The sequence below is a fragment of the Balaenoptera borealis genome (assembly GCF_965194805.1).
Source record: "Balaenoptera borealis genome assembly, chromosome: 10".
Lineage (NCBI taxonomy): Eukaryota > Metazoa > Chordata > Mammalia > Artiodactyla > Balaenopteridae > Balaenoptera > Balaenoptera borealis.
The window spans coordinates 71,903,647-71,931,465 of record NC_138874.1 but is presented as its reverse complement, the minus strand read 5'-3'; the positions used below and the strand labels follow the sequence as shown (position 1 = coordinate 71,931,465).

The window sequence follows — 27,819 nt, the reverse complement described above, 5'->3', positions numbered from 1 at the left end:
TGGAGCTCATGGAACAAAGGCTTTATATGAACTGTTATAACTTCAGAGGGCAAGGAAGATCTTGCTTCTAAGGAACAGTAACAGACTATTAAAAAAAAAAATCAGATGTTTAGAAAATACCAAATATTGCCAAAACAAAGACCTCAATAGATGGGCTGAATGAGTTCTTTCATTGTAAGCCACAGAAATGACCCCTGGAATTTGTACGTAGGAAGCCTGGGAGACAGCTCATGGGGTGGAGGGACGTGACCCGAATAGATCTGGGGATCTAGACAATAGAAACTAATGGAAAGCCTGGTCCATGCTGTTCTGAAGATGAATTCTTAGATTTCTAATCGTGTTCAGTCATTTTGTTACTATCCTTAAGAGTTAAATTCTAGGAAAGAATGTCTGATTGGCATTTCTTGGGCCATCCATATCTTTCTTGGAGTATTTTGATTGACAGCCTATCCAAGACTGTGTGCAATGAATGGAAGAGGAACTTGAAAATACACTTGGGGTGTGGATTCCAGGAGGTGAGAATATGGATGTTGGGCAGAACAAACTATAGATGCCCACTCTACTTACTCTGCCACGAAGTAGGTGTGAGAACAATAACAGCTGATATTTATCAAGTACTTACTATGTGCCAGTCGCTGTTCTTGGTCTCTTCCACCTAATTACACCTCTAAATTCTCACTGCGCCACATGAGACATGTATTACTTTCGTGCTACCCGTTAAGATGTTGAGGCTCAGAGAGGTTGAGTAATTTTCCTAAGGTCGCATAGTTGGGATTCACATCCAGTTGGTTGGGGTCTAGTGTCCTTATCCTGAGCCATTGAGCCGCAGTTACCTCTGGACTCAGGTGCTTCTTCATAAGGTTGATTGAGAATTAAGTGAGGCGGTATGGGCAGAGCACCAGACACAGTGGTCAGTCCATGATGGTTGTTCAGTGTCTAACCACATTGGTCAGTGTGGGTCCAGTTGGGGCTCGTTGGGTTTTCTCCATATGTGGGGAGTGAGAGGAGGCGATGTGAGCTGTTTTTCCTTTGAATAACTAAGGAAACTTTCATAATAAGATGGAATTCTCAAAAATTGGAGGCCAGAGTTGAATTGTGTTAAAAATTATCTGTCTCCCATTCTGTTTGTCACCTCTCTTTCCAGCTGAAGTGCAAAGTGAAAATAACTCTGCAGTCATTTCCTTCTCAGAACTGCTGGACCCAAAAGAAAGGTCAAAGAAAACAGACACTGCTGTTTTACTGCAGAGGATCTTAAAAACCAAACTTCATCTTTTTCCTGATGGGAAAAGTAATATATGTCCTTTGAGTAATAAAGAGACATTCCAGATAATAATAAAGCATAATAATCCCTAACATTTATTGATGGCTTCACAGTGTGCCAGGATCTGGGCTCTGCTCCTTTTGTTCTTTCATTTTTATCCTCATAATAGTCACATGAGGAAGATGTTATTACCACCCCCATTTTATAGAGGAGAAAACTGAGAATTGTGGGGTTGAGTAATTTCTCAGCCACACAGATCCCAAGAGGGGGATTAGCATTTACACCCCGGCTCTGAATCTCCACCCTGAACTGTGCACATTGTGTTGGCGACAAAGAAAACAGCCATCTTTTTTTTTTTTTTTCCTGTGTCCCCATTCCATAAGTTGACACACATACTTCACTTTGGCCAACCTTCAAAGCATTTTCTCAAACATACATGTGCCCAGGGTTGTCGTGTTCAGTAAAGGGATTGGGGGTGGGGGCATTTTTGGCTGGGATCTTACAGCCTGTAGAAATACGTGCTTGGACCACCAAGGGCGCCATCCGGGCTGCGTCTCTGCACGCCAGGGCGGGCGTCACTCATGCTGCGAGCAAATCAAGCCGCCTGGAAAACAACAATCACCACGACAAACTGAACAAGTTGGGAGATGGAGTGATTTTCCCAAACATATCACTGTTAACGATCGTTTTTCTCAGGAAAGACTCCACAACATATACTCCTGTTTCTTTGCCAAAAGCCCTAACATGTTCTGACACCTTCTCCACGTCTGATGAAGTGAGTCCCGGTGTTCCCGACCACCTGTGCTGCCTCTCTCCCTTCCCCACCAGCACACAGCTCGGCCACGCTGTTTTCTGAGCTTCATCTGGGTCCCGAAGGCAGACTGGGCTTGAGTCCTGCCTGCCCAGCAGCCTCGTGGCCAGGGGCAAGTTGCTTCACTCTCTGAATCTGTTCTTAAGGCTCCAGATAGCAGGCTTGGTAGCCGGGCAGTCTGCTGAGAACTCATTAACATACATGAAGAATGAGGCATAGCTTCCTAGCTCAGAACAGCTGACCCAGGGAAGCCCTGCAGCCTGCAGCCCATCTTTTGTCTGGAATTGAGACAAGGAAGAGGAGTTTGCTGCCTGAGGAGAAAACAGGAAAGTGTGTGCTTCTGCCAGGAGGGTGAGGTGTGGGGTGATGGCGAGGGCCGTGAGGAAGACCGAAATCCCTTCCTGGGAGTATGTGATAGAAGCCCTCTCCCCTCTCCCGAGGGAAGCTTCCATAAATCCAACTTTGTGCGTGGCTCCCTCTAGGCAGGTGGATTTATTTGGGGGCGCCCTAAGAGGAGGATGAGGTGAGTGCTAACAGCTCCTGCAGGGGTGAGGGTGGTGATTCAGGTCCCAGACTGGAGTGGGGGTCCCCGGAGCTGCAGCGAGCTGCCTCAGGTCCCAAAGGCCCTCCAGCTGCTCTGAGCCGTGGCTGGTTTAATCTTGGTGAGCACCCCCGTTGTGTTTGGTGGCTGATCTAGTGAAAAACGTTTTGGTTCCAGGTGACAGGAAACCTAACTCACACTGGCCTAAGAAAAGCCAATCACACTCGCCTGGGTGGTGTCGTGCTCTGATTAGCCGGACACGAGTTTTCAGCTGCAGCAGAGCAGAGTTTGGCTTCCCAGTGGAACCAAGAGTAGGGGAGAGGTGGAGCCCTAACGACAGGGCTGTTCCTGGAAGAAGGTGGAAGGGAAGCCGCAGAAGTGAACAGCCACTGCCCACCACAGTGGCCAAAGGAGAGAGCCAAGTCTTCTGTGCTCCACGGACCCAGAGTTTTTCCAGCTACCAAGAGCCCAGGGAGACAGTTTCCTCTAGCAGGTCAGCTGATCCCCAGAGGGAGATGCTAAGAAATTGTCAGCAACAGTTTGTACTAAGCACGTTTCTCCAAGGCATTTAAGCAATTTCCAACATGCTTTGTTAAGCGAGAATGCCACACTGCCCCTTCAGTAAGGGTTGATTGCTGGTATCCGAGCCTCCTGTTGTCGACCAACGTGTCATTGAGAGCTCACTGGGTGACACTTGCTGTGCGCCAGGCTCTGGGGCAAGAGGCACAGAGAATTGAAAGAGGACATGGCTGCTGCTTTGAGGAGCTCTGTGACCCTCTTAAGAGACAGACACACGCGGATACAAGGTGCCAGGCATATGTTCAGAGCCAGTGGAGGATGAGGGCTGCAGGAGACTAGAGAAGGGAGCCCACCAGGCTGTTGGGAGAGACAGGGATGAGGAAAGATGAGCCATTTGAGTCGGGCAGCATTTACCAGGTGAAGTAGGGCATGACAGGAGTGCAAAGGCTTATAGACCGGGAGGGCCTGGTCTGGTCACTTAGGGCTGTGGAGCGGACAGTGGGCAAGTGGAGAGGTGAGTGAGGCCTATATCATCATAAAGGACTCTGATGCCCGGCTGAAGAGTTTAAGCTTTATCCTGAAGCCATGTAGGGATGTTTCAGTCCGGGTTCAAGCTGTGAGCCACAGAGCTGACTCTGGCTGAGACAGATTCAAAAGAAAATGTGAGAGGGGAAGCCAGGGAGCTCAAAGAATTGCCAGGAAGTCTGGGAACGCAGGCTGGACTAAAAACAGGGACAAGGGGACTTCCCTGGTGGCGCAGTAGTTAAGAATCCACCTGCCAATGCAGGGGGCACGGGTTCGAGCCCTTGTCCGGGAAGATCCCACATGCCACGGAGCAACTAAGCCAGTGCGCCACAACTACTGAGCCTGCACTCTAGAGCCCGTGAGCCACAACTGCGGAGCCCGCGTTCCACAGCTACTGAAGCCCATGCACCTAGAGCCTGTGCTCTGCAACAAGGGAAGCCACCGCAATGAGAAGCCTGCGCACCACAACGAAGAGTACCCCCCGCTCGCCACAACTAGAGAAAGCCTGCGCACAGCAACGAAGACCCAACACAGCCAAAAATAAATAAATAAATAAATTTATAAAGAAAAAAAAAAAAGAAAACGGACAAGGGGAGCCAGAGGAACAGCTCAAGTCACACAACAAAACAGGCCTGAGAGGACCCCATGGCTGTGGCTGCTGAAATGGCAGCCTGCACCACATGCCTCATTGGGCTGTGGTTGGCATGACTGCCTGGATAACTCCAGAAACTGGGCTAGCTGCCACAGCTGGAGCCACAGAACACCTTATCCATTCTCTCTTCATCCTTGTGCCAAGAGCTCTAGAGTCAAGGTCTGGGGAAGGTGCATCCAACTGCCCAAGTGTGGGTTCCTTGCCCATGGCAACACTCGACTTCCACCAGGGCCCATATGCGGAGAGACCCCCAAGCACACCATGATGATGGACAGCCAAAAAAACCCATAAAATATACACAGGGAAGAAACAGGGTCTGATTTATACTTTAGAAAGATTATTTCAGCAGCAATGTAGAGTGGTTTTCAGGAGGAGATAATGGAGACAGAATAACAAGATTAAGAATCTAGTGAAATAGTCTAGGCAAGAGATGTTGAAATCCCAAACTAGGGCAGAAGCACTGGCATTGTCGAGGAAAGGACAGATTAGCGGTGTCTCAGAGGCAGAAACAAGCGAAGATGTTAAAAGAGTAATTGGCTGTCTCCAAGTTTCCAAATTAAGTAGGTTATTGATCATAACTTTAATTATCGAGAGGAATACAGTTGGAGAGATCGAGTTGGGGAGCAGATGTGTTAGGTTTACTGCAGGTTGTCTATGGACATCTCATTGGAGATGTTCAGGAGATGTGGGACAACTATTTGTTTTTGTTTTCGTTTTAGTTACTCAGCTTCTATCTATTCTGGAAACAGATCCTCTATTTTCCTTTTGGGAAACTAACCTCTCTCCCACACAGTCCTTTTGGTTCCAATAGGATTGAGTCCCCCTCCTCTCAGTTCCAGAAGTGAGCATGACCAACCCAAGTCACAGTGATTAATTCAGAAATGGACACAGGACTCAACCTGAGCCAATGAGAGTCAAGCCCTGGGGCTTTTGCTGGAACATTTGGGAAGGTAAAGTTTTCTTCCTGCTAGGGCTGCTACGCAAGTGAAAGGTCAGCCTGAAGCAGCTTGTCATCTTGTCACTACTTTGGGTCAGCTTGCATGAGAATGAAGCCAATTCCAAGAGATGGAGACAGAGTCTGCTGTCACTGATTGAGCACTTGTATCCAACCAAGCTTGAAGCTGTACATGTAGTTTTCAGTTAGACAAACCAATGTACTTCCTATTTTCTTAAGCCAACTGTATTTGGCTTAAGACATTTGAAGGTAAAATTTCCTAACTAGACCACTGGAATTTGGCATCTGGCACTTAGCAAAGAAATCAGGACTGGGAAAGGTGTTGGGCAATTATAGCTGAAGCTGTGGATGTGACCTTAGAGAGAAGGGAGAAGAGGACCATGGACAGAACCATGGGGTGAGCCAATATGTGGGCGCTGGTACAGAAATACATTTAGAAACACTTGTAAATACCTTCGTGGTTATAAGCAAACAAGTAATACTGGGACCCTTGTTATAAAGTGCTAATGCTTGTAGCAAATTGAGAAAAGTTTTATTTAGGACAGTTAAAAACACCACGCTGGTTTTGTTTTTTTGTTTTTTATTTCTACAGAAAACTACTGAGACACGATTAGATGTTTTGGAAGCATTTTTCAAAACCAGGGAAAATAGATGTTTCTCTAAGGACAGTTCCCAGGAAGGCATACGCTATTCAAATGCCATTGGGCTGCCTGGCATTAGTGCCAGCCCCCTCCTCACTTCAGAAAGGACAGTAATCAACAAGTAGTTTGGGATATTTTCCCATTGTGAATTGTGGTCTTTAGTTCATTTAACCCATTTCCCCAGTGATGCTGAATTCCTAATGAATATTTAAACGACTGGAACATTTTAAAGACAAGAATCAGTCAAGCCTTGGAGCCTGATCACCGGCTGCTCTGAGCCTCTTTGGTGTTATTTAGGCTCTTACTTAATTTTGGTGAACTTTGAAATTTGTTGCACAAGCCTGGCTTATTTTATATGACACTTTAACTAGATTATTGTTGTCATCCATTGTTGTTGAAGTAGACTCAAAGGAGGTCGGTTTGGGGAAAATTACAAAAATAGCTCGAGTCTCATTCCAGCAATGGGAGGGGGTGGAGCTGGAACGCTTAGGCTTAGGATGAGGGTTTAGCCCGTAGAGGAGGGTTTAGCCCGTAGAGGAGGGCTCAGCTTCCAAACTCAGCCACCTCTCAGCTGTGTGAGAGAGCCTGGTTGAGTCCCTCACCTCCTCTGAGACTCAGTCTTCCCACCCAGTAAGAGAAAATACTGTGAAGGGCTGTATAAGAGTCTTTTGAGGATGAGATGAGATCAGGTGCATCAGGAGGTCAGAACAGTGTATGGCACTTAGCAAGGGCTCAATAATTGACAGATGTCAGTAAAGGAGCTCAGTTTTTGCCTTTTTCTTATTTTTTATCGTATACTAATAAAACAGCAAGTACTCATTTTTAAAAAATCAAATAACATAGAAGTATATAAAGTAAAAAGGAAAGTTCCCCTCCTATCTATTTGCCTTGATCGCAGGTGACCCTGGGCAAGATTCCTGACATATTTTTACTTGTGCAAATGTGTACACACGCTATACACAGACTGCACAATTGTTCACATGTATATGATGTGGACATCTTTACAAAACCAGCACCTATAGATAGATATAGATAGTATCTCATTCTTTTTAAAGTTGTTCAAATAGTTCGGAGAGAGGAGGTAACTGATTTTTTTGGTAACGGTTTTATATGTGTATAATTCACATGTCATACAATTCACTCATTTTAAAGTGTACAATTCAATTGTTTTTGGTATATTCACGGACTTGTATAGCTATCACCACAATCAATTACAGGACATTTTCATCATGTCAAAAAGAAACCCCATAGTCTATCAGCCCTTCAATTCTCCACCCTGCTAGCCCCCCAAGTCCGATGCAACCACTAACCTGCTTTCTATCTCTATTGGCTTATTTGGACATTTCATACAAATTGAATCATATAATATGTGGTATTTTATAATTGGCTTACTTCACTTAGCATAAATGTTTTGAAGTTTCTTCCAAGTTGTAGCATGTACCAGTACTTCATTCCTTTTTATGACCAAACAATATTCCATTGTATGGATACATCACATTTGGTTTATCCACTTATCAGTTAATGGACATTTGGGTTGTTTCCAACTTTTGGCTATTATGAGTAAATGTTATGAATATTCATGCGCAACTTTTTTGTCAACATATGTTTTCATTGCTCTTGGGAGAGGAATTGCTGGGTAACTCTGTGTTTTAATTTTTTAGGAACGGTCAGACTATTTTCCAAAGTAGCTGCACCACTTTACTTTCCCACCAACAGTGTATGAGGGTTCTGATTTCTCTATATCCTTACCGAAACTTGTTGACTTTTTGATAATAGCCACCCTAATGCGTGTGAGTGATACCTCACTGTAGTTTTGATTTCCATTTCCCTGATGACTAATGGTGTTGAGCATCTCTTCATATGCTTGTGTCAGCCATTTGTATATCTTCTTTGAAGAAATGTCTATTCAGATCCTTTCTCCATTTTAAAACTGGGTTATTTGGTTTCTTTTATTATTGAATTGTAAGAATTCTGTATGTATTCTAGATACAAGTCCTTTAACAGATGTACGATTAAAAATTTTTTCCTCCCATTTCTGTAGGTTGTCTTTTCACTTTCTTGATGCTATCCTTTGAAAGACAGAAGTTTTTAATTTTGATGAAGTCTAATTTATTTTTTGGTTTTGTTGCTTGTGTGTTTGGTGTCATATCTAAGAAACCATTGCCTTATCCAGGGTCATGAGGATTTACCCTTGTGTTTTCTTCTAAGAGTTTTATAGTTTTGGCTCTTACATATGTGTCTTTCATCTATTTTGAGTTATTTTTGTATACAGTGTGAAGTCAGGATCAAACTTCATTCTTTTGCATGTGCTGTCCTGTTGTCCCAGCACCATCTCTTGAGGTAACTAATTTTTGGATCTTCCTCCATATACTGAATTCTCTCTTTAGTTCAGAGAGTCTTTCAGTTGATTCTTGTTTCTTGTGTTGTCAACAGCCCTCTGCTCTGCTGTGATCTGGTTTCTCTGTCAATCTAAACCTAACTGCTTTATTTTTTAAACGTTATTTATGTAATTTTTATTTAATGTTATTGTATAATAAAATATACAAATTTAAATTTAAATACAAATTTAAAAGGTAAAAAGGGTGTCTAGTGAAGCAGTCTCCCTCTCACTGCTGTCTCTCTGCTACCCCAAGCGTGTTTCTTGATATTTTATGCAGATTCAATGTATATACATATATTCTTTCTCTTTTTTTAAAAAAAAATATTTATTTATTTATTTTTATTTATGGCTGTGTTGGGTCTTTGTTTCTGTGCGAGGGCTTTTTCCAGTCGTGGCAAGCGGGGGCCACTCTTCATCGCGGTGCACGGGCCTCTCACTATCGCGGCCTCTCCTGTTGCGGAGTACCGGCTCCAGATGCGCAGGCTCAGTAATTGTGGCTCACGGGCCTAGTTGCTCCGCGGCATGTGGGATCTTCCCGGACCAGGGGTCGAACCCGTGTCCCCTGCATTGGCAAGCAGATTCTCAACCACTGCGCCACCAGGGAAGCCCTCTTTCTCTTTTTTTTTCACAAATAGTAACAGTATGTACTTTTCTGAGCCATATTTTTCATGCCTTTTTGGACTTAAATAATATATCTTGGTGACTGTTTCATAACAGTGCTCCAAAAATATCTCTCGGTCTTTTTACAGGATGCACAGGTTTCCGCTGCTTGAATGAACTGTGGTTTATTTAACCGATCCCTTGTTAGTGGATATGGGGCAGCTTCCAATCTTTTCTTATTACAAGCCATGCTGTAAAAAATTTTTGTTCATGTAGAAATTTGTATTTGCAGATGTATATATTCAGGATAAGAGGAATCTATTGAATCAAAAGAGATATGCTTTAAATTTTTGACAAATATTGCCTGATATCTCTGCAGACATTTTATCAATTTACACTGCTGCCAGCAACGCATGAGTGTCTATTTCCCACATCCTTGCCAACATGGAATGCTGTCTCATTTTTTTGATTTAATATCTCATTTTTGATTTGCGTTGATCTTATTATGAGTGAGGTTAAACATCTTTTCCTTGTTAAGGACCATGTATATTTCCTTTTCTGTGAATTGTCTGTTCATGTCCTTTGCCTTTTTTCTGTTGGGTTGTTAATCTTTTTCTTATTGATTTGTGGAAGCTCTGTATAGATTAAAGATATGAGTTGAAAATGCCTTTCCTTATCTGTATTTTAATGTCATTTGCATTTTGATGTCATTTGCATTTTTTAAAACACAAAATCGTTTTTATTCTTGTTGAGTTAAATTTATCCATTTGTTTGTCTATATCTTTGGGTTTTGAGTCATACTTAGAAAGGCCTTCTTCACTTCAAGTTTATAAAAATTTTCAAGTATGTGACTTTATTTACTACATCTAAATGTTTGATCCATCAGGAATTTATTCTGGGATAAGGTTAGAGGAATCCAGCTTTCCTCCAGATGGCTATCCCATTGTCTAACAACATTTTCAGAGGAAGCACTCTTTTTTACTAATTTGGAAAGCCCTTTATCATACCCTACATTCCTCTGTTTGTCGATTTCAGATTTCTATTCTATTTTTGACTACTATCGCTTGTTTATATTTCAATATAAACTTTAGAATCAGTTTTTCTTGTTTCTAAAAAACCCTGTTGGCATTTTAATTGGGCTAACATTACATTTCTAGATTAACTTAGGGAGAGTTGATTTTTTTTTTTTCTTGGTCACACTGCTCGGCTTGTGGGATCTTAGTTCCCCAACCGAGGATCAAACCCGGGGCTCCGGCAGTGAAAACACCAAGTCCTAACCACTGGACCACCAGGGAATTCCTGAGAGTAGATATTTTGTGATGAGTCTGCCTGAGTATTTAGGAGGAGGAAGGAGATACGAGGAGAGGGGCTTTTGAACTACCTAGAAACGTTCCCAGACCTGCAACACTCAGCTTGTCCCAAGACCTGGCACTGTAATCCTTCAGTGATGACCGAGACCCCTTTAATAGATACAGGAGATGTCTGGTGAGCATCTACTTTGTGCCAGCATGTGGCTGAGGTTTCTAGTCACTCCACATTAGCTGTACTCCTCATCTTCTCTAGTAATAAGGTGTTTTAGTGCACGTTGCTGCTTGGCTGAACATCTTCATTTCCTGGTCCCTTTTGGCCATGTAAATGCAGGATCATATGGGGCTTCTGAGAATTCTTCTTAAAGAGAAGGGCAAACCCTTTCTATTGCTCCTTCCTCTTTCTGGCTGCTTGCAACACAAGCCTGATGGCTGCAAATCAGTAGCCCTCATGGACTAGGAGGCTCCGTGCTAAGATGGGTGGAGCGGTGAGGTGGGTGGATTCGGGATCTCTGGTGACTGAGGAGCAGCCACAGTCTGGACTTCTGTGTTAGTCAGGAGTCTCCAGAGACACACAACCAATAGGAGATATCTATCTGTATCTATTTCTTTATCTATATCTATATCTGTTTATATATATGTGTGTGTGTGTGTATATAGCGAGAGAGAGAGAGAGAGATTCATTATAAAGAATTGGATCACATGATTATGGAGGTTGAGAAGTCCCACGATCTACTGTCTGCAGGCTGGAGACCCAGGAAAGCCAGTGGTGTAACTCCAGTCTGAGTGCAGGAGAAGAAGATGTCCCGGCTCAGAAGGTCGGGCAGAGACAGCAAATTCTCCCTTCCCCTGCCTTTTTGTTCCATTCAGGTCCTACGCCGATGGGAGGAGGCCCATCCACAGTGGGGAGGGCAATCTGGTTCCCTCAATCTAATGATTCAAATATTAATTTCATCCAGAAACACTCTCATAGACACACCCAGAGTAATGTTTCAGCCAATATCTGGGCATCCCGTGTCAAGCTGACACATGAAATTAACCATCACAACTTCCCCCTTTTAACTGGTTTCAACCACTGTTAGTTTGTGTTTTCCTTCGATGTGCTGCTGAACTTGACCCCACTCATCCAGAGCACAGGGGCAAAGAGCAGAGAGCCTCTTCCTGGATGAGCTCAGCATGTAGAGGAACAGGGAGAGTGGGGAGAGAAGCAAGCCAGCATCCTCCGTGTGGAATACCACACGGTAGGAAGCGCTGGGGGCTGTACCTGGTGCTGTAGGCAGGAGTGGGGTGGGGGCAGGGAAGGCCTAGAGGAGCACCTGATAGGTGAGTGGGAACCTGAAAACTGGGCAAGGTCTTGTCAACCAGAGAACAAAGCAGGGACATTCCGGGAGGTGGAAGCAGCACGAGGAGAAAGCCAGCAAAAAGAGAGACGTTTTGCATTGAGGAACTCTGAAAAGTTTGGGGTTTCCGATCTGGGGTATCCTACACCAGATTGCCCTGTGGTCAGTGGTAGGACTTAAAAGGCATGAAAAAACATAATGAATTTGGGGAACAACTTGTAGCACAACAGTTATAGTAGTTCAGAAATATACTTCTAAGTTTAAAATAAAAGTTGAAAAAGAAGCACTTTATAAAAAATCATAGGCGTGGTTCTCAGTCTAGGTTTCCCTGTTCAAAAACACTTGGGGCTTCCCTGGCGGCACAGTGGTTAAGAATCCGCCTGCCAATACAGGGCACACGGGTTCGAGCCCTGGTCCAGGAAGATCTCACATGCCGCAGAGCAACTAAGCCCGTGTGCCACAACTACTGAGCCTGTGCTATAGAGCCCGTGAGCCACAACTACTGAGCCCCTGTGCCACAACTACTGAAACACACGTGCCTAGAGCCCGTGCTCCACAACAAGAGAAACCACTGAAATGAGAAGCCCACGCACTGTGACGAAGAGTAGCCCCCACTTGCTGCAACTAGAGAAAGCCCACGTACAGCAACAAAGACCCAATGCAGCCAATAAATAAATAAAATTAACAAACAAACAAACAAAACACTCACGTCAGTAACAGCAGTTCACTTAAGCGCGGGCTCACTCCCCTGGAGAGGGGCAGTACATCGTGTCAGAATCCACAGAAGGGGACTTCCCTGGTGGCTCAGAGGTTAAGGATCCGCCTGCCAATGCAGGGGACACGGGTTTGAGCCCTGGTCCGGGAAGATCCCAAATGCCGCGGAGCAACTAAGCCCATGTGCCACAACTACTGAGCCTTCACTCTAGATCCTGCGAGCCACAACTACTGAAGCCTGCACACCTAGAGCCCGTGCTCCACAACAGGAGAAGCCACCGCAATGAGAAGCACGTGCACCACAACGAAGAGTAACCCCGGCTCACCGCAGCTACAGAAAGCCTGCGTGCAGCAACAAAGACCCAACACAGCCATAAATAAATAAATAAATAAATACTTTAAAAAAAAACAAAAAAAGAATCCACAGAAGGTGTCTGCAGGTCAAACATGGCCGAACTCTGACACATTCTCAGGGACATGTGCCTCCCTCTCCAGCCCCCTTTTCCCTCCTCAAGAATCAGCACTTACTTTGCCAAGTAAGAACACTTGCATTGTTTTTTATCCAAAGTAAAAAAGCTAATCATGTAAGTGTGTGTTTTTATTAAACAGATATATATAGAAAGGCAAATAATTTTTATATGCCTAACCCAAAGGCTGCCTGGCTCTTCTTAGCTCATGAGTACAAGTGAAAGATTAGCAACAGAAGTCCAAGTCTGTGCAGCAGTGTCCTCCCGTGTGGCTGAGGACAAGTCCACACTCTCTTTGTCTGGACAGGAGGGTGGGGGGGAACCCCATTGTCTCCCACCTTCTCCGGGCCTCCCCTCCGGGTGGCTTTCCTCCATATTGCCTGGAGTCACCTCCAGCAGGTTCCGGGCCCACTGCCTTCCAAAGCCTCTGCTGCTGCTGTGCCTATCTTGGGGGCCTGCTTCCTTCTCCCTTGCTCTTCTCTCCAGCCCAAGAGTAGACACAGACCGGGAAGGGTAGATCCCTCCCTTAAGTCCCCACATCACAGCTCAGAAGTCCAGAGCTTGCTGGAGGCTCTGGGATAGTTGGTCACACTCATGGGGTACCAGCCACAGGATACTTTCTGGCCTAACCTCCAACCTACCTCCACGCTGCGGAGACCGGCTTCTCTCATGCTCCAGGACAATGTCCAAGCCCTCTTAGGTTCCTTGGAATCCAGGCCCAAGAACACGAGGCCCAGAGGGAAGGAGCATCCCAGCTCACCTGTCTGGGGATAGCCTTCCTGCCCTGCCCAGGATGACGTAGGGAGGGCAACTCCATTCCATTCACAGGGGAATCCCGCCCTTCCTACAGGGATGTGCTCTTGCCCTAACTCCACCGTAAGACCACTCTTCTCAGAGTGCTGAGGGCTTACGTGGATGGGAATCGCTGAAGCACGTGATAAAATGCAGATCCCTGGGTTCCATTGCTGACTCAGAACTTGGGAATGGAGCCCAGAAACTGCCGACAAAAGATCACAATATCAGTGCATCCCTAGAGTCAGAAGTCTTTGGTCTTAAATATTATATATTGAGGGTGTCAGTAATGCAGGCTAGCCTGAGCTTCCCCCAACCTGTTACTCCTGCATGAAGAGGGGGTTGACACTTACCATTCTTCTGGGTCTCAGCTCTTGATCTCTTCTAAACAGCTGCTCAAACAGGAACACACACTTTCAAAAAGCTCTGTAACCATGCAGGCAAGTGTAGTCCAACACCTCACTTAGAGAAGGAACATTTGCCATCAGGAGACATGATTTGGGGGGTGCAGTTCTGCCTACAACTGGGTCCCCTCGTACCTGATCACAGGGAACAGTAAGGATTTTTAGGGGCCCAGCTTCTCAAATGTCTTCATTTCAGAGATCAGTAAACAGAGTGTTTGCTTTTCATTTGCATAACCAAATGGTTTCACTAGAACAGAGTAGTGGACACACACCACCATCGTAGACAGGAGGGCTATGGGCCTCATGGGAAGGGTGACCTTGTGATTTACAGGGACAATTACATCCAGACCAAAGGAGTAAACTGAAGGGGCCCCAGGTGAACAGGAACAGATGGTCATCCTGCTAATGGGCCGGGCGCAGTGGTTTTTGTTCTGTGGTTGGCACTGTGTTTTTCCAAAAAATTGAGCCAACACTTTAAAACCAAGAATTTCAAATAAAAATCCAGATTTCTGGCTCTTCTGCAAAAACTGAGGAGATTGGTACCTCCAGGCCCGCCTCCTCCTGCCCAGCAGCGGCGTTGCTGGAGCTGAGCGGTAGCTCCCGTGACGCATGGGCGCCTGCTCCGCAAGGCCATCATAGCTCACTCCCCGTGGTGTCCCCCGGGGGCCAGGTCCAGGGGCGGTCACTGTGCTCTTTGTCCTGCTGTTTCCTTTTACCAGCTTAGTGCCACTCAGCCTGCTCCGTCCCAACTCTGTGGCCTCACGGAGGGTGACCTCTGGCCCCCATGGAGGAGAGCTCGGGTCTCCACCCCAGTCTCAGAGCGTCAGCTCACAGCCAGGACTGGAGCCCCTGATCACACTACTGTACAAGTAACCACAAATAGACACTTTCGCATGAACTGTTCAAGCAGCTTGGGAAGAAAATTTCTCTGTGCCTTATGCCAGCGACCTGGGGTAGCATTTTCTCGTTTTTCACCTGGATCTGGCCAACTGCATGTTTCTTCGAGAAACTTGGCACTCACAGGGTGTACACACGTTGTCCCTTGAGTTGTTCCCCCCCATGGTGCCCACAAAGCGCACAAGCTGGGGGTGAATGTTTGACGCGGGGGGGATTTGAGTGTCAAATCCCGGTATATTGGCTTCTGAGGGTGTTCAGAGTCCTTTGGGGTCTTCCCCATCCTTTCACTGCTCAAATGTCCCAGGAGCTTACCTTGGAAACTGATTTTTGACGCAGTTCTCTTACATATGGCCTTGTCACAAGTTTTGTTTGTCAAGGTTTTGAAGGGTGAACTCACCAAGAGAGCAAGTACAGCCAGCAAGGCCCCAGGCAGCAAGCCCAAGGTGACCCCTAAAAATCTCCATTCTTTAAAAAATTTTTTAAACTAGATGAAAAGAGCTTAGAGATTCCAAATTTCATCAAAAAACTAAGATACAGCTATGCTTCTAATTTTATTCTGAAAAGACACTTTCTTTACACATTCCAATAGGGAAGAAATTGATTTGACGTCTTACAAAACTTAGATGTGATTTAATTAAGTGGCACTTTAAAAGCATTAAAAGGCGTCCAAATGCCTAGTTTGTTGAAGCATGGAGTGCTTTTACCTTCAGTTGGGAGCAAGCCATGTTTCCTGTGTCTCTGCAGGGAGATATCTTTTTAAGAAGACGTAAGAGGGAGGCAGAGGAGAAGGATGAGGGCACGTTTCTGCAGACCAAAAAATGATTACATTTCCAAAGACAAAGCTCTTCTAAATGAATGACAGAGAAGAGCTAGGTTATATAGACAGGCGACCTCTATGCCGAATTCTTGATTTTATTTTAAATGTTTATTTGAAAAGTACCCCCCTCCTGGACACACACACACACACACACACACTCACACTCATATGCAAAGTAAAAATCAATTCCACCATTGAGAACATTTACAAAAAGGAAGAAATGATAGTCCTGCAGGCCTCCTCCCTCCACTCACCCCACCCATCTCTCCAAGCCTACCGCCCAGAGGTAACCTTGGGGCTTTTTCCAGTAGTGCTGATTCATATATCATTTCATTCTGATCTAACTTGGAACACAGCGCCCTGGGCACAGGATCTCCCAGAAGCTTTCTGCACTTGGTTTTTTCTTAGAACCGTATGCAACCTCCCCTTACCAGCCCTTCTGCTCTGGCCGTGGGGGAAAGGAGAGCAGGTTGGGTGTATGGGGGCGCTGCTCTGAGACAAAATACAGGCCAGGGTGGAGGGTGTGTCAGAGGAGGGCAAGGTGGCTGCAGGGTAGACCCCTTGTACCAGTTAACTTTGGGGTCCTGGAGCCTGAGGAGCTGAAGTTACCACACCAAATGCAGATGGGAAAGCCTGCAATGTTATATCCCAGCAGAAGAGCTTTTGGCAGTGAAAGTAGGAAGCACCATTCAAGCAGGAAGAAATTTCCCTGGTTCAAGATAGAATGCTTAGACAGTCAGCAAATGTTTTGGTCACATGGGAAGAGGTTCAACATAAAACGTTAAGTTACGTACGTAACTTAAGGTACGTAATTGGATACATACGGCATGATCCCAAATTGGTGAAATCCATTTCTATGTAAGTCTAGCTCTTAATGAACATTCAGATATAAATGGAAGAAACCCCAACTGAAATAAACCAAAATGTTATCAAATTTATACTTTATCTTTACCTGTAGTTTTTCATTTTACTGTAATGAAAATGTACTTCTTTTGTAGTGAAATGTTTATATGAAAACAAATAATAACTTAAACTGATCTTTGAGAAAAAGGGACTAAATCCAGGGTTACTAAAGACGTGTGAAAACCGGCACCAGACACCGGGAGGAAGACTTGTTTTTAGCCTCAGGTTCTCAGCAAAGATGATTAAATATTTCCAGCATCCTAAGTGATTCGTAATCTCTGAATGAAATCTGATAAAGTGAAACTTGGGCTGAAAATGAAAATTCTATCTCCTATTTCATCACGTGCGAGAAAGAACTTGGCCAAGTGGTTTCATGGAGTACCAGATGCCTTTGCAGTTCTGGGGCGCAGGGGGGTTTGAGGTTCCCTGGAGCAATGGGAAGGATGGCTCCCCAGGTGCAGTGAGGCTGCAGGGAGCAGGGTGGCCCCGCATCCCTGCGGGCTGTGCACCCAGAGCCAGCCGCTGCCCGTCACAGGCCCTGAAAGCCCTTCTCTTTCAAACACGGCGCCCGGAGTCTTCTGTGAAGGAATCCAGCTTTCTTCTGTGATGCCTTCTTACCATGACCTCACGGTTAACATCATTAGATCAATATCTGCATTTCTCCCTTCTCCTTTACTCTACAGCTAAGAATGCATGCTACAGTTTGGTGCAAAGATCCTGAAAATAAAATGAACGTCATTTTGACACGGCTGAGGTTGACACTGACCACAGCTAAAACCCTTCTTTAACTCCGCTGGCTGTGTTTTCCTCCAAGAAAAGAGACAGGGAGCCACTTTCCGCTTCTGTCCCGGCCTCTTTCGGACCCTCTTCAGACCAGCCTGTTGGATTGGCTAATGCAAAAGAAGGCAGATCATTTTCTTGTTTTAAAGGAAAATAAATGAAGATTTGTCATTAGGTAATTATATATTACAATGTTAAATATTATTCTATTGAGAGCAAGAAGTAAACCTGTAGGAATAGGCAGGTTTCCAAATACTGACATTAACTTCTGGTTCAGATTTTCAAAGCCCACTATTCTCCCTCCCACCATCCCCCTCCTGCCTTATCCTTAATTCTACCTCTTCCTAGCTCTTCACTGCTATAGAGTGGAATCTCTGATGCTTCTGGCAACTTTGCGTTATTAGCAAGGGATGGCGCTTTGTTATTAGATTACTTTTTATTATTTCCTTCAGCTCAACGTGTACCTGATATTGGAGGGCTCTCCCTATGGGTTGAGATTGAGAGATGCTGCAAATGGTGTGGTTTTATTACTTTTGCGGGCCCCGTTTCCTTGCAGTCAGGTGAGAAACCTGGCTGTGCAGGCTGAGGGACAGGGGGTGTTGCCTTGCCTGAGCCCAGCATCCACGGCCTGGACTGGCCGCTTTTGCTTGTACTGCAGAACGGCGGGAGGCACCTGCTCTTCTGCTGACTTCAGATGCCTGTTCCAATGAAGAGATCAGTAGGTATTTAGTACGGCTCTCCTGGCCTCTTTGCACAGTGGGTCTAGTTTACCATCGCCTCCTAGGGAAATAGATATAATTTTCTTTTAGCCAGCTTTATATACAATGTCATGTCATATAAGACAAACATACGGCTTCCACTAGGAGAGCATTTCCAAAGGTCCCAGCCTTTATAGAGTATTAGTGGATTGGGAAAGCTTTTACTTTGAGCAGAGTGAGGCATGCCTGATGCCAGCCTGCTGGGCCAGAAGCTCTCTGAGGCAAAGAAATCCATAGAATGTAGCTGATGATGCCATACACTGCTGGCATATCAACTCTGATTGTCTTAGCTAGCCTAGATAGAATAATCAAACAGAACAAAAACCATTTTCAAGGTAAATAATAATAAAACACACATTATTAAAATGAAAAACAACGAAACAACCTATTCTCCCTAAATTTGCACAGTCCCATTTGACGTCTAGAGCTAAAACTTCATTTTCTTTCCATCCCTCTTCTGTTTCCAGCGTTCTGGGAAGAAGCCCAGAGCATCAAGCACTTTACTGTGTATGGTTTAGGATGCGCTCATTCATGTGCCACAGAGCATGGGGCTTTGAGTAAGAATTTAAAACTCAGAAAGAAACCCAATTTGAATATGGGCAGGACACATCGACCACTTCAACTAGAAATGGAAGTGTCCCAGAGAAGGCAAAATGCTGGTGGGAAGGGCTTACCAAACTCCAAGTCTTTGATGTTGCAGTGGAAGACAACTTCTCCATTCACCATGAGTTCCACCACATTCCAGTCTTCTATCTTCTCTAGGATGGTCTGGTGTCCATCTTTAGCCAACACAGCTGGAAAAGATGGGGAAGGATGTGGGTGCCATGGGGACAGATGAACCTGATATGCAGGTGTCTTCATGGATGGCAGCGACTGGTCTGCTCTCCAGTTGTTCATGGCTGTAACTCAACATCCCTGGTGGGTGCCCACCTGGCACTGGCCCCGATGTGCCCTCCCCTTCGCTGGGAAGCACAGCCAGAGACCTGAAAAATTTTGGTTTTGGTTGTGATTTACCCCAGAGCCATATGATCAATGAAAATATGAGCTTTCTCTAGGAAAAGTTTTTGAGCCTTTCTTATAGAGGTGATGCTCAATGTTGGAGGGGATATACGGAATTAGGTAAAGTCTTACCCTGATGATGGAAATACAAATTGGTCACTTTTCTGGAGGGCAATTTGGAAGTACATACCAAAAGCCTCAAATGCCTCACAAAAATTAGAATTAAAAAATGATTCTAATCTCTGGCCCAGGAAATTGCACTTATAAGAAAGCTCCCTAAGGAAAAAATCAGAAATACAGACTTTTGCAACAAGATATTCCCTTCTGTACTACTATAATAGCAAAATACTGTGAATAACTTACATGCCCAATAATAAGAAGATGGTCAAGTAAATGGTGGCAAATGCATATGATGAGATTTTATTTGGACATTTCAAAAATGTTTATAAATTTTTAATAGCAAGAAAAATAATCATAATATAAGCAAAAAATCAGGGTACATGTAGAATATATATTAAAATATGTATTCAGGGACTTCCCTGGCGGTCCAGTGGTTAAGAATCCACCTGCCAATGCAGGGGACACAGGTTTGATCCCTGGTCTGGGAAGATCCCACATGCCGCGGAGTAACTAGGCCCGTGCGCCACAACTATCAAAGCCAGTGCTCTCTAGAGCCCACGCGCCACAACTACTGAGCTTGTGCGCCTAGAGCCCGTGCTCCGCCACAAGAGAAGCCACCGCAGTTAGAAGCACGTGCACCTCAATGAAGAGTAGCCCCTGCTCACTGCAGCTAGAGAAAGCCTGCCCACAGCAATGAAGATCCAGTGCAGCCTAAATAACTAACTAACTAACTAACTAACTAAATAAATAAATAAATAAAATATGTATTCAGTGCAATTAATGTGTATATATTAGGAAAAAAGAAAATATCCAGTGATTATCTCTCTGTGGTGAGATTATGAGAAACTTAAAAAAAAATTCTTTTAGCATATTCTAGATTTTCTATAAAAATCAGGGAAAAGAATTTTTTAAAGCTAATGGACTAAATTTTTATTCTCCCCTTTGGAATCTGCATTTTGGTTATTACATTCAACAGCTCCTTTTCTAGAGATCAGCTATGGGAAAATTGTTAGATTTATTCTCTATTGTGGAAATGCAAGGGTATATGGGTTTAGGAGAAATGATGTGCATGGAACAGCCTGGAGCTCTGTTTTCTCCAGCACATTTCTCCCCATGTTTCCTGATATGTTCACCCTATAACCTCAGTGTTAGAGCTGGTTCACTAAATCACCACCTTTGGCAGTCTTCATTCGTTGGTGAGAATTGTGGTTAGAATGGAAAGAGAAATCAGATGGTGGGCATGTTTTTTAAAGTCTTAGCATTTCAATCAGTCCTATGTGGAGAAAAGCAAACAGCTATGTCAGTTAATTGCATTTAATTACAGAGACAATTGCTGTTTCAAAATGTTGCCATGTCCACTTCTTCATCTTTCAATCAGTTCAAGAACATCCAGCCCCAACTGTGAACATTTTAATTGCGTGATTTTAATTTCACTTCTGGAAAGGAACTTCAAAAAGCAACTCAGCGAGGATCTCCATTAACAAGATAGTGCTCCTTGGGCACCCAGTGGTGGCCCTAACTGTCCTTGTGACTGACTGCTAACACCTCTCTCTACAGAACACCGGCATCTTTTTCTCTGGCATATTTATGTTATTGTATCCTATTTAAGTGTCTTGTTCTTAAACATCTTTAGAGGAAGGCACTCAGTTTGGACCAGAGACTTGTTTAAATGAAGCAGTCCACTCAGTTTGGAATGGCCAGTGAATCGTCCAGGGAGGCATAAAGGCAGTTTGTGGGCAGAGATTTCTGGGGATCAGATACTCCCCCCAGCAGCGCCCCCTCTGGAGAGGGGAGTTATAGCCAGAGAGGGAAAAGCTGCAAGCTGGTAGGTAGGAGGCAATTTGGCCTCCATGACCTTGGCTTTGCATTGTCTGAAGACGCTCCTGGGACATGTACTTCAATTTGACTGGGAGAAATCAGGAACAAAACAGCTTCTCCATGCCCACTTTACACCCCACCTCTGGGGGCAAAGTGCTACCTCTATTCTGATAACACACAATACCAGCTCTCTAAATCCTGGGGGTTCTGCAGAGAAGGGTGCAGGTTCCACCTGGGGCCGGTCCCTGTGACCACAGTGTAAGGGAGGAGGGGCTCTGTAGAAGGAGACCCGGGAAGGTGTGTACCCCACAGCCTGCTATGGCCCTTTCCCTGCAGAGCACATCTCACCAAGCCTCATGTAACATCTGCGTTTGGGGTTTGTTTTATGAGAACAGCAGCACTCTTTCGTGGCAAGGTTTACCTAAGAAATAGGGTTTAATCCACCGAATAACCCACCCTATGGAGGTGGCGGCAGTGCCAAAAATGGGAATATGCCTCAACATCTGAGCAAATGAAGCCCTACAGGAAGAAATCCTCTTCAACAGAGCATGTCAGTCCTCACTTTGCCTTACAAAGCCCCGTGTCTCCTTCACTGACCACAGTACGTCCTCCCCGCCCCCCCCACCCCGGGCCTGGTGTTAATACAGCTTGTTGAATAAACAAGCTCCTAATGGCGCTGGGCACCTCCAACGACTCTTTTGGACCCCGAGTGACGTAAATCTGAGTCTTATTAAAGCGATAAGCCACCTCCGAGTCTACTTCATCTACTCATCCTCAGGATACCTGTCTCCTTCTCACCACTCCAGGATGTGTTGAGCCCAGCTGTAGGGCGGCCAGTGCAGGCCTAAGGGATCAAACTCGGAGAAGCACCAGAATTCCTGCAGCTCATCCAAATGCCACCTCTCTACATGGAGGACCCATTTTTTTCCTATGAGCTGCTATGGGTTGTCTATTCAAAGAAAGGTCAGATAAATATACTCCATGCAACAAAGTCTTTGCAAAGGCAGTGGCTAACTCCAGCATAAATCAACCAGAATCTGTAAGGCCACCCGCAGAAAGCCTGACTCTTTGAAGTGGCATCTCATTCTTCAAGGGGGATCTGGGTGAGCTGGAGGGATATGGAAAAGTCTCCCTCTTCTCAGTACTGGTGGAATTGTGCGCCACCTGCAAATGATTTACATGTTGCTGGTTAGGAAGTCAAGGCAAACAGACAGGCATCTCCCCCTCCTCTGCTCGGCACAGATGCAAAGCCAATGACTATTAACGTGTGTAGCTAATGCGTAGCTAGGGACAGGAGGATGGCACACAGAGCAACTTAGCTAAATAAGGATGGATTCTATTCTTATGAGTCTTTTCCTTTTTAGCAGGTCATTTGGCAGACTTAAGTACAGCAGGCAAGGCACAACCATGGCGAGGGAAATTAACACTTCTTGTTAAGCATTAGTTAGTTTAATTTCATCAGTATTGAGGCCATAGTCAGGACATTTTTGCTAAGCTATTATAATTCATGGGTAATAAAGAAAGAAAGAAACTTTTCAGATTGCTTAAGGCATGGTAAGTTCAGGAGAGATCAGGCATATTTCCAAAGCCAGCAGGGTTTCGGGAAATGATAAAGGGCTATGATTTTTAAAGAAATGCACAGAACTCAGAGGCAGATTTTACAAATGAGAGCCTGCAAATGCACCACTCTGTGCTTGGTGTGATGTTAGTTGGGTCTAAAGTGATGGGGGGAGTGTTGAACAGAGAAAGGGGAGCAGATGCTCCCTGCTTTGCTTCTGTTAACACCCCGGCATTTGCCACCAGCCCTCAGTAAATGTTGGCTGCCAGTATTATATGAACTACCATTCAGGGATATACAAAGCTAACTTTAAAAATCAACCACCTGCTGATACCTTGCAATACTCAAGTCTCCTTCAACCATAAAAATTCTCCCCTTGATTCTCTTAAAATACGCCTTCCCCTCCCCTACTGTGGGAAGAGCTGCCTGGGCTCTCTATTTCCTCATCTCTACCATCCCTTTACCTCCTGCAGTCGGAGCCTCTGCCCACCTTCTCCTGAACTTGCATCCTCAGAGGCGAAGACCCATTAGCACATTCAATGGCTCACCCAGTTCTCCCCCACCCTTCCAGCAGATTCATGCTCTGACCTATCTCCTTTCTTGCTTCTTAAAACACTTGTGCTGGTAAAAACATATTTTAAACTCTAAAATTTTATCAGATTATAAATGTAATGCAGACTGATGAGTTCTTAATAACCTTAAAAATTACAGAAAAGTAAAGGACATAGATTTAAAAATCGCCTATAATTCTTCCCCTCCCCCTCCTTTTGTCTTTTTCAGTGGAAGTGAGCTCATAGTGTACATAAAATTCAGGAATATGCTTTATTCCTTTAACACAATGGTTGTGGCAATCCAGCCCCATCAGTGCACACAGATCTGCCGTGTTGCGTTTCATGTGACAGATGTACAGCAATATATCCAGTCATTCCTTTTTCCGGTTGTTTCCAATTTTTCAAGATGACCAAGGAATGCAGAAAATCTTCATGGGCATGTTTCCATGTACATGTGCGAGTTTTTATATATTTATGAAATTGAGAAATGGAGTAGCTGGATTCTACAGTATACAGTTAAATTTTAAGACACTGCCAGGTTGCCCCCCAAAGTTACTGTGCCAACTTCCCCTCCCATCACAGGTCTTTGGGAACACTCTTTCTATGTCTTTCATCAACCATGGATTTATCTTTTTCTAGAGATAACTCCTGCTAACAGTTTGGTGCCTATTAGCTATTTTCTTCTTGAAATCCTCATCTCACTTGCCTTCTGTACCTCCAGGTTCTCTCCTACCGTTGCAGCCCTCAGAGGGACCACTGCCCATGTCCTGTGGTCTGCCTGGTTCTGACTTCCCTTGCTTCTTCCACAGTCTCACCTTCTGTGGTTCCAGCATTCGCTCCATGCAGGTTCATTTTAACTAGTATTTATCAGTCCTTCAGATATGCCAGGCACAGTTCCAGACTCTGGGACACAGCAGAGAACAGAACAAACAAGAATCCCTGAGCCCCTGAAGCATTCATCCCGGTAGGAGAGAAGGATAACAAGAGAAACAGGTGAAATGTATGTTGCGTTGGGTACTAATGAGTGCTAGGAAGAAATAAAAGAGGAGGGAAGGGAGATAAGGAAGAGGGAGGCTGAGGGAAGTGTCGACATTGTCAATGGAGATGCTCAAGGAAGACCTGTCTGTGAAGGTGACTTTTGAGAAAGACCTGAAGGCTGAGAGAGTAAAGAGAAAAGACCAGGGATTTCCCTGGTGGCGCAGTGGTTAAGAATCTGCCTGCCAATGCAGGGGACACGGGGTCGAGCCCTGGTCCGAGAGGGTAAGTAGCAACAGGGGGAAATGAGGTCAGGGAAGTCATCAGGAGCCTGGCAGGTCACTGAAGGAGCAACCAGAATGCTCTTGGAGGCAAGGGCCATGCTCTGACTCAGGTTTAATGGCAACACCTGGCTTTGAGAACATACTGCAGGGGACAAGGTGGTCACAGGGAGCTCAGTGAGGAGGCCAGGGCGGTGATCCAGGCAAGAGATGACTGACGGTGGCTTGGACAAAGAGGCCGAGGGTGGTGGCAGGGAGGTTAAGGCGTGGTTGAATTCTGTCGGGATACTTTGAAGATAGAGCCAACAGAATGTGCTGCTAGACTAGATGGGGAGTGTGAGGGAAAGAGAGGAGAGAATGATGCCTGCAAGGTTTTTGGTTTGAGTAGGTGAAAGAATGGCGCTGCTATGAACCGAGATGGAAAAAATGCAGGAGGCACTGGTGAGTATTAGGAGGCTGGTTTAGATATTTTGGACATATTGGTCCGAGATGCCTATTAAGCATCCCAATGACAGTGAGAGGTCCTGACTGCAGATATATGATTTGCAAATCTTTTCTCCCATTCTATAGATTGTCGTTTCACTTTCTTAGTAGTGTCCTTCGATGCACAAAAGTTTTTAACTGTAATGAATTTCAATTGTTCTGTTTTTTGTTTTGTTGCCTATGCTTTTGGTGTTCAAGACATACTTGCCAAATCTAAGGTCATTCAGATTTGCCCCTATGTTTCCTTCTAAGAGTTTTTTAGTTTCTAAACTTAGACCTCTGATCAATTTTGAGTTAATTTTTATATATGGTATAAGGGTCTAACTTCATTCAAAATATATTCATGTAGATATCCACTTTCCCCAGTAGAAATTGTTAAAGAGAATGTTCTTTACGCATTGAATAGTCCTGACTCTCACGACAAAAGTCAATTGACTATAAAGGTGATGGTTTACTTCTAGACTCTCGATTCTATTCCATTGGTCTATATACTTATCCTTATGACAGTACCACACTATTTTGATTACTGTAACTTTGAGTAAGTTATGAAATCAGTAAGTGTGATACCTCCAACTTTGTTCTTTCTCAAGATGGTTTGGGCTAGTCTCAGTCCCTTGAAATTACCTATGAATTTTAGGATGAGTTTTTCCATTTCTGCAAAAACACCACCATTGAGATTTTGATAGGAATTGCATTGAATCTGTATACTGCTTTGGGAAGTATTGTCATCTTAACAGTATTAAGTCTTTCAATCCATGCACATGGTATATTTTTCCATTTACTTAGGTTTTCTTTGATTTCTTTTAGCAATTTTTGTAGTTTTCAGTGTATAAGATTTGCACCTCCTTGGTTAGATCTGTTCATATGTGTTTTGTTCTTTTAGATGCTATTGTAAATGGAATTGTTAATTTCCTTTTGAGACGGTTCATTGCTAGTTACAGAATTACAATTGATTTTTGTGTGTTGATATTTTTAAATTAATTAATTACTTTTTGGCTGCATTGGGTCTTCGTTGCTGCACGTGGGCTTTAGTTGCGGCGAGCAGGGGCTATTCTTTGTTGTGGTGGCTTCTCTTGTTGTGGAGCACGGGCTCTAGGCACGCAGGCTCAGTAGTTGTCGTGCACGGGCTTAGTTGCTCCGTGGCATGTGGGATCTTCCCGGACCAGGGCTCGAACCTGTGTCCCCTGCATTGGCAGGCAGATTCTTAACCACTGTGCCACCAGGGAAGTCCTGTGTGTTGAGTCTGTATAGTTAAACTGTGCTGATTTTTTTTTATTAGTTCAAACAGTGTTTTTGTGAACTCTAGGGTTTTCTAGCCAGACACTGACTGGATCTGGAGCACAGCCCCCGGAACCTCGCCTCCCATCTCCATCCTCTTAGGGAGTACTGTTACTTTTACTTTAACCCACCACCCCTTTAAGGCTGTCCTGGTCCAAGCTACTATCATCTCTCCCCTGGACCACCACAACAGTCCCTTGTCTCCCTGCTTCCATTCTTGGCCCCCTCTAATCTGTTCAACTCACAGCAGCCACAGTTTCATTCCCCTGCCTAATACTACACAGCCCTGCAGGATCTGGCCCCTGTCCACCTCTCTAGCCTCATCTTCGCATCAGTTCAACAAATACATAGGTCATTTGTTCATGCTTCCAGACTTTGCAGATATTAGTCCCCCAATCCGGAATGCTCTTTCTTTCTTTACTTGGTTAGCTTCTCCTCATTCTTTAAAGCTCAACTCAGATGTAATTCAGGCAAGTAAACCTTTCCAGATCTCTGTCCTCTCCCCTCCAATTATGGCCAGTGGCAGGTCCCACTATGATTACGCTCCTGTGTCAGAGCCTTGGCACAGCTGTCAGTTAGCAGTCAACAATGACACAGTCACTTTAAGGACACATATCATGTTCACCAGTGTGTCCCCAGTACCTGGAAGAGTGTCCAACACATATTACTTGCTCAGTGAAGGTTTGTTGCGTGAATGGATGATCAAGGGACAGACTCTCTGCCATTTTTCAGCCACGCACCTTCGAAAAGTCACTTAATATTCCTGCTTCTCAGTTTCCCAATGTGTAAAGCAGGGTATGTAATATTTTCTATCCAGGTAATTTGCATTTACTACCCAGCACCCAGTGGGCTCACAGTGTATGTTTCTTCCCGCTCTAATATTGAGGCAGCAGAAGCCAGAGGAAGATGCTAAAACATCCTGCAGCTGTGGGGCTTAGGGCCGACTTTCCAGAGGAAGTAGCACTCGGTCTAGGTCTGAGGAATGAAGGAGGTCTAGGCAGAGGGCACGGCCTGCACAGATGCTCAGAGGCTGGGGTGCACCTGGGCGCACTCAGCTGGGTGACCCTTTGGCGCTCAGCTGCCTACCTAGCAGGCCCTCCAGGCGGTAGGTGCGGTGCTCCACTGACAGGCCGACTGAGCTGTACGGCCCCTAGGGCATGATGACCGACGCGTTCCTGGGCATGGCTGGGCCTCCTGCCAGGGCAATACGGGGCAATACACACTGCTAGGCAACTGCTTTTCAGGCCCTTGGGAATGGGCGTGGTCGTGTGTGGGTGGGAGGGGCCACGGAGGGTGGGCGTGGAGCTCGAAGATCCCCTGCACCCGAAGTCCTCTGCCAAGTGCCTGGCGTAGGGACTGGGGGTGAGGAGTCTCCCTTCTTGAATGCCTGCACCAACTACTGTGTGCCCGCTGCTGGTGTGCAAAAAGGCCACTTGCTCTCGTAACTGGCGCAGCCTGGTAAACATGGAATTTCAACTTGGTATGGCAAGTGTTAATGATAAATAACAACAATAGCCAGCGTTTACAGCTAGTTACAGAAAGTTATGTGTCAGGCGACAAGATAAGCACCTTCCATGTTATCTCGTTTAATCATTTTACCGTTTCTATGATATAGGTTGTAATTTGTATTTACAAAACTGAGTGTCAGAGGTGCCAAGTAACCTTCCCAGGCAAGTCAGGCGTGTGGCATGG

General features: G+C 45.0%; 1 protein-coding gene across 1 annotated transcript; it reads right to left on the bottom strand.

Annotated features, from left to right (window-relative positions):
* Positions 1-1,359: 1,359 nt before the first annotated feature.
* On the bottom strand, positions 1,360-27,310 carry LOC309636033 (UPF0728 protein C10orf53 homolog; the record flags this gene model as incomplete). The annotated part of the gene is given in 4 exon segments (XM_082408036.1): positions 1,360-5,349; positions 18,739-18,858; positions 27,214-27,277; positions 27,281-27,310. Coding segments are annotated over 4 exon segments (360 nt in total). The 3' UTR covers positions 1,360-5,203.
* Between the last annotated feature and the right edge of the window lie 509 nt (positions 27,311-27,819).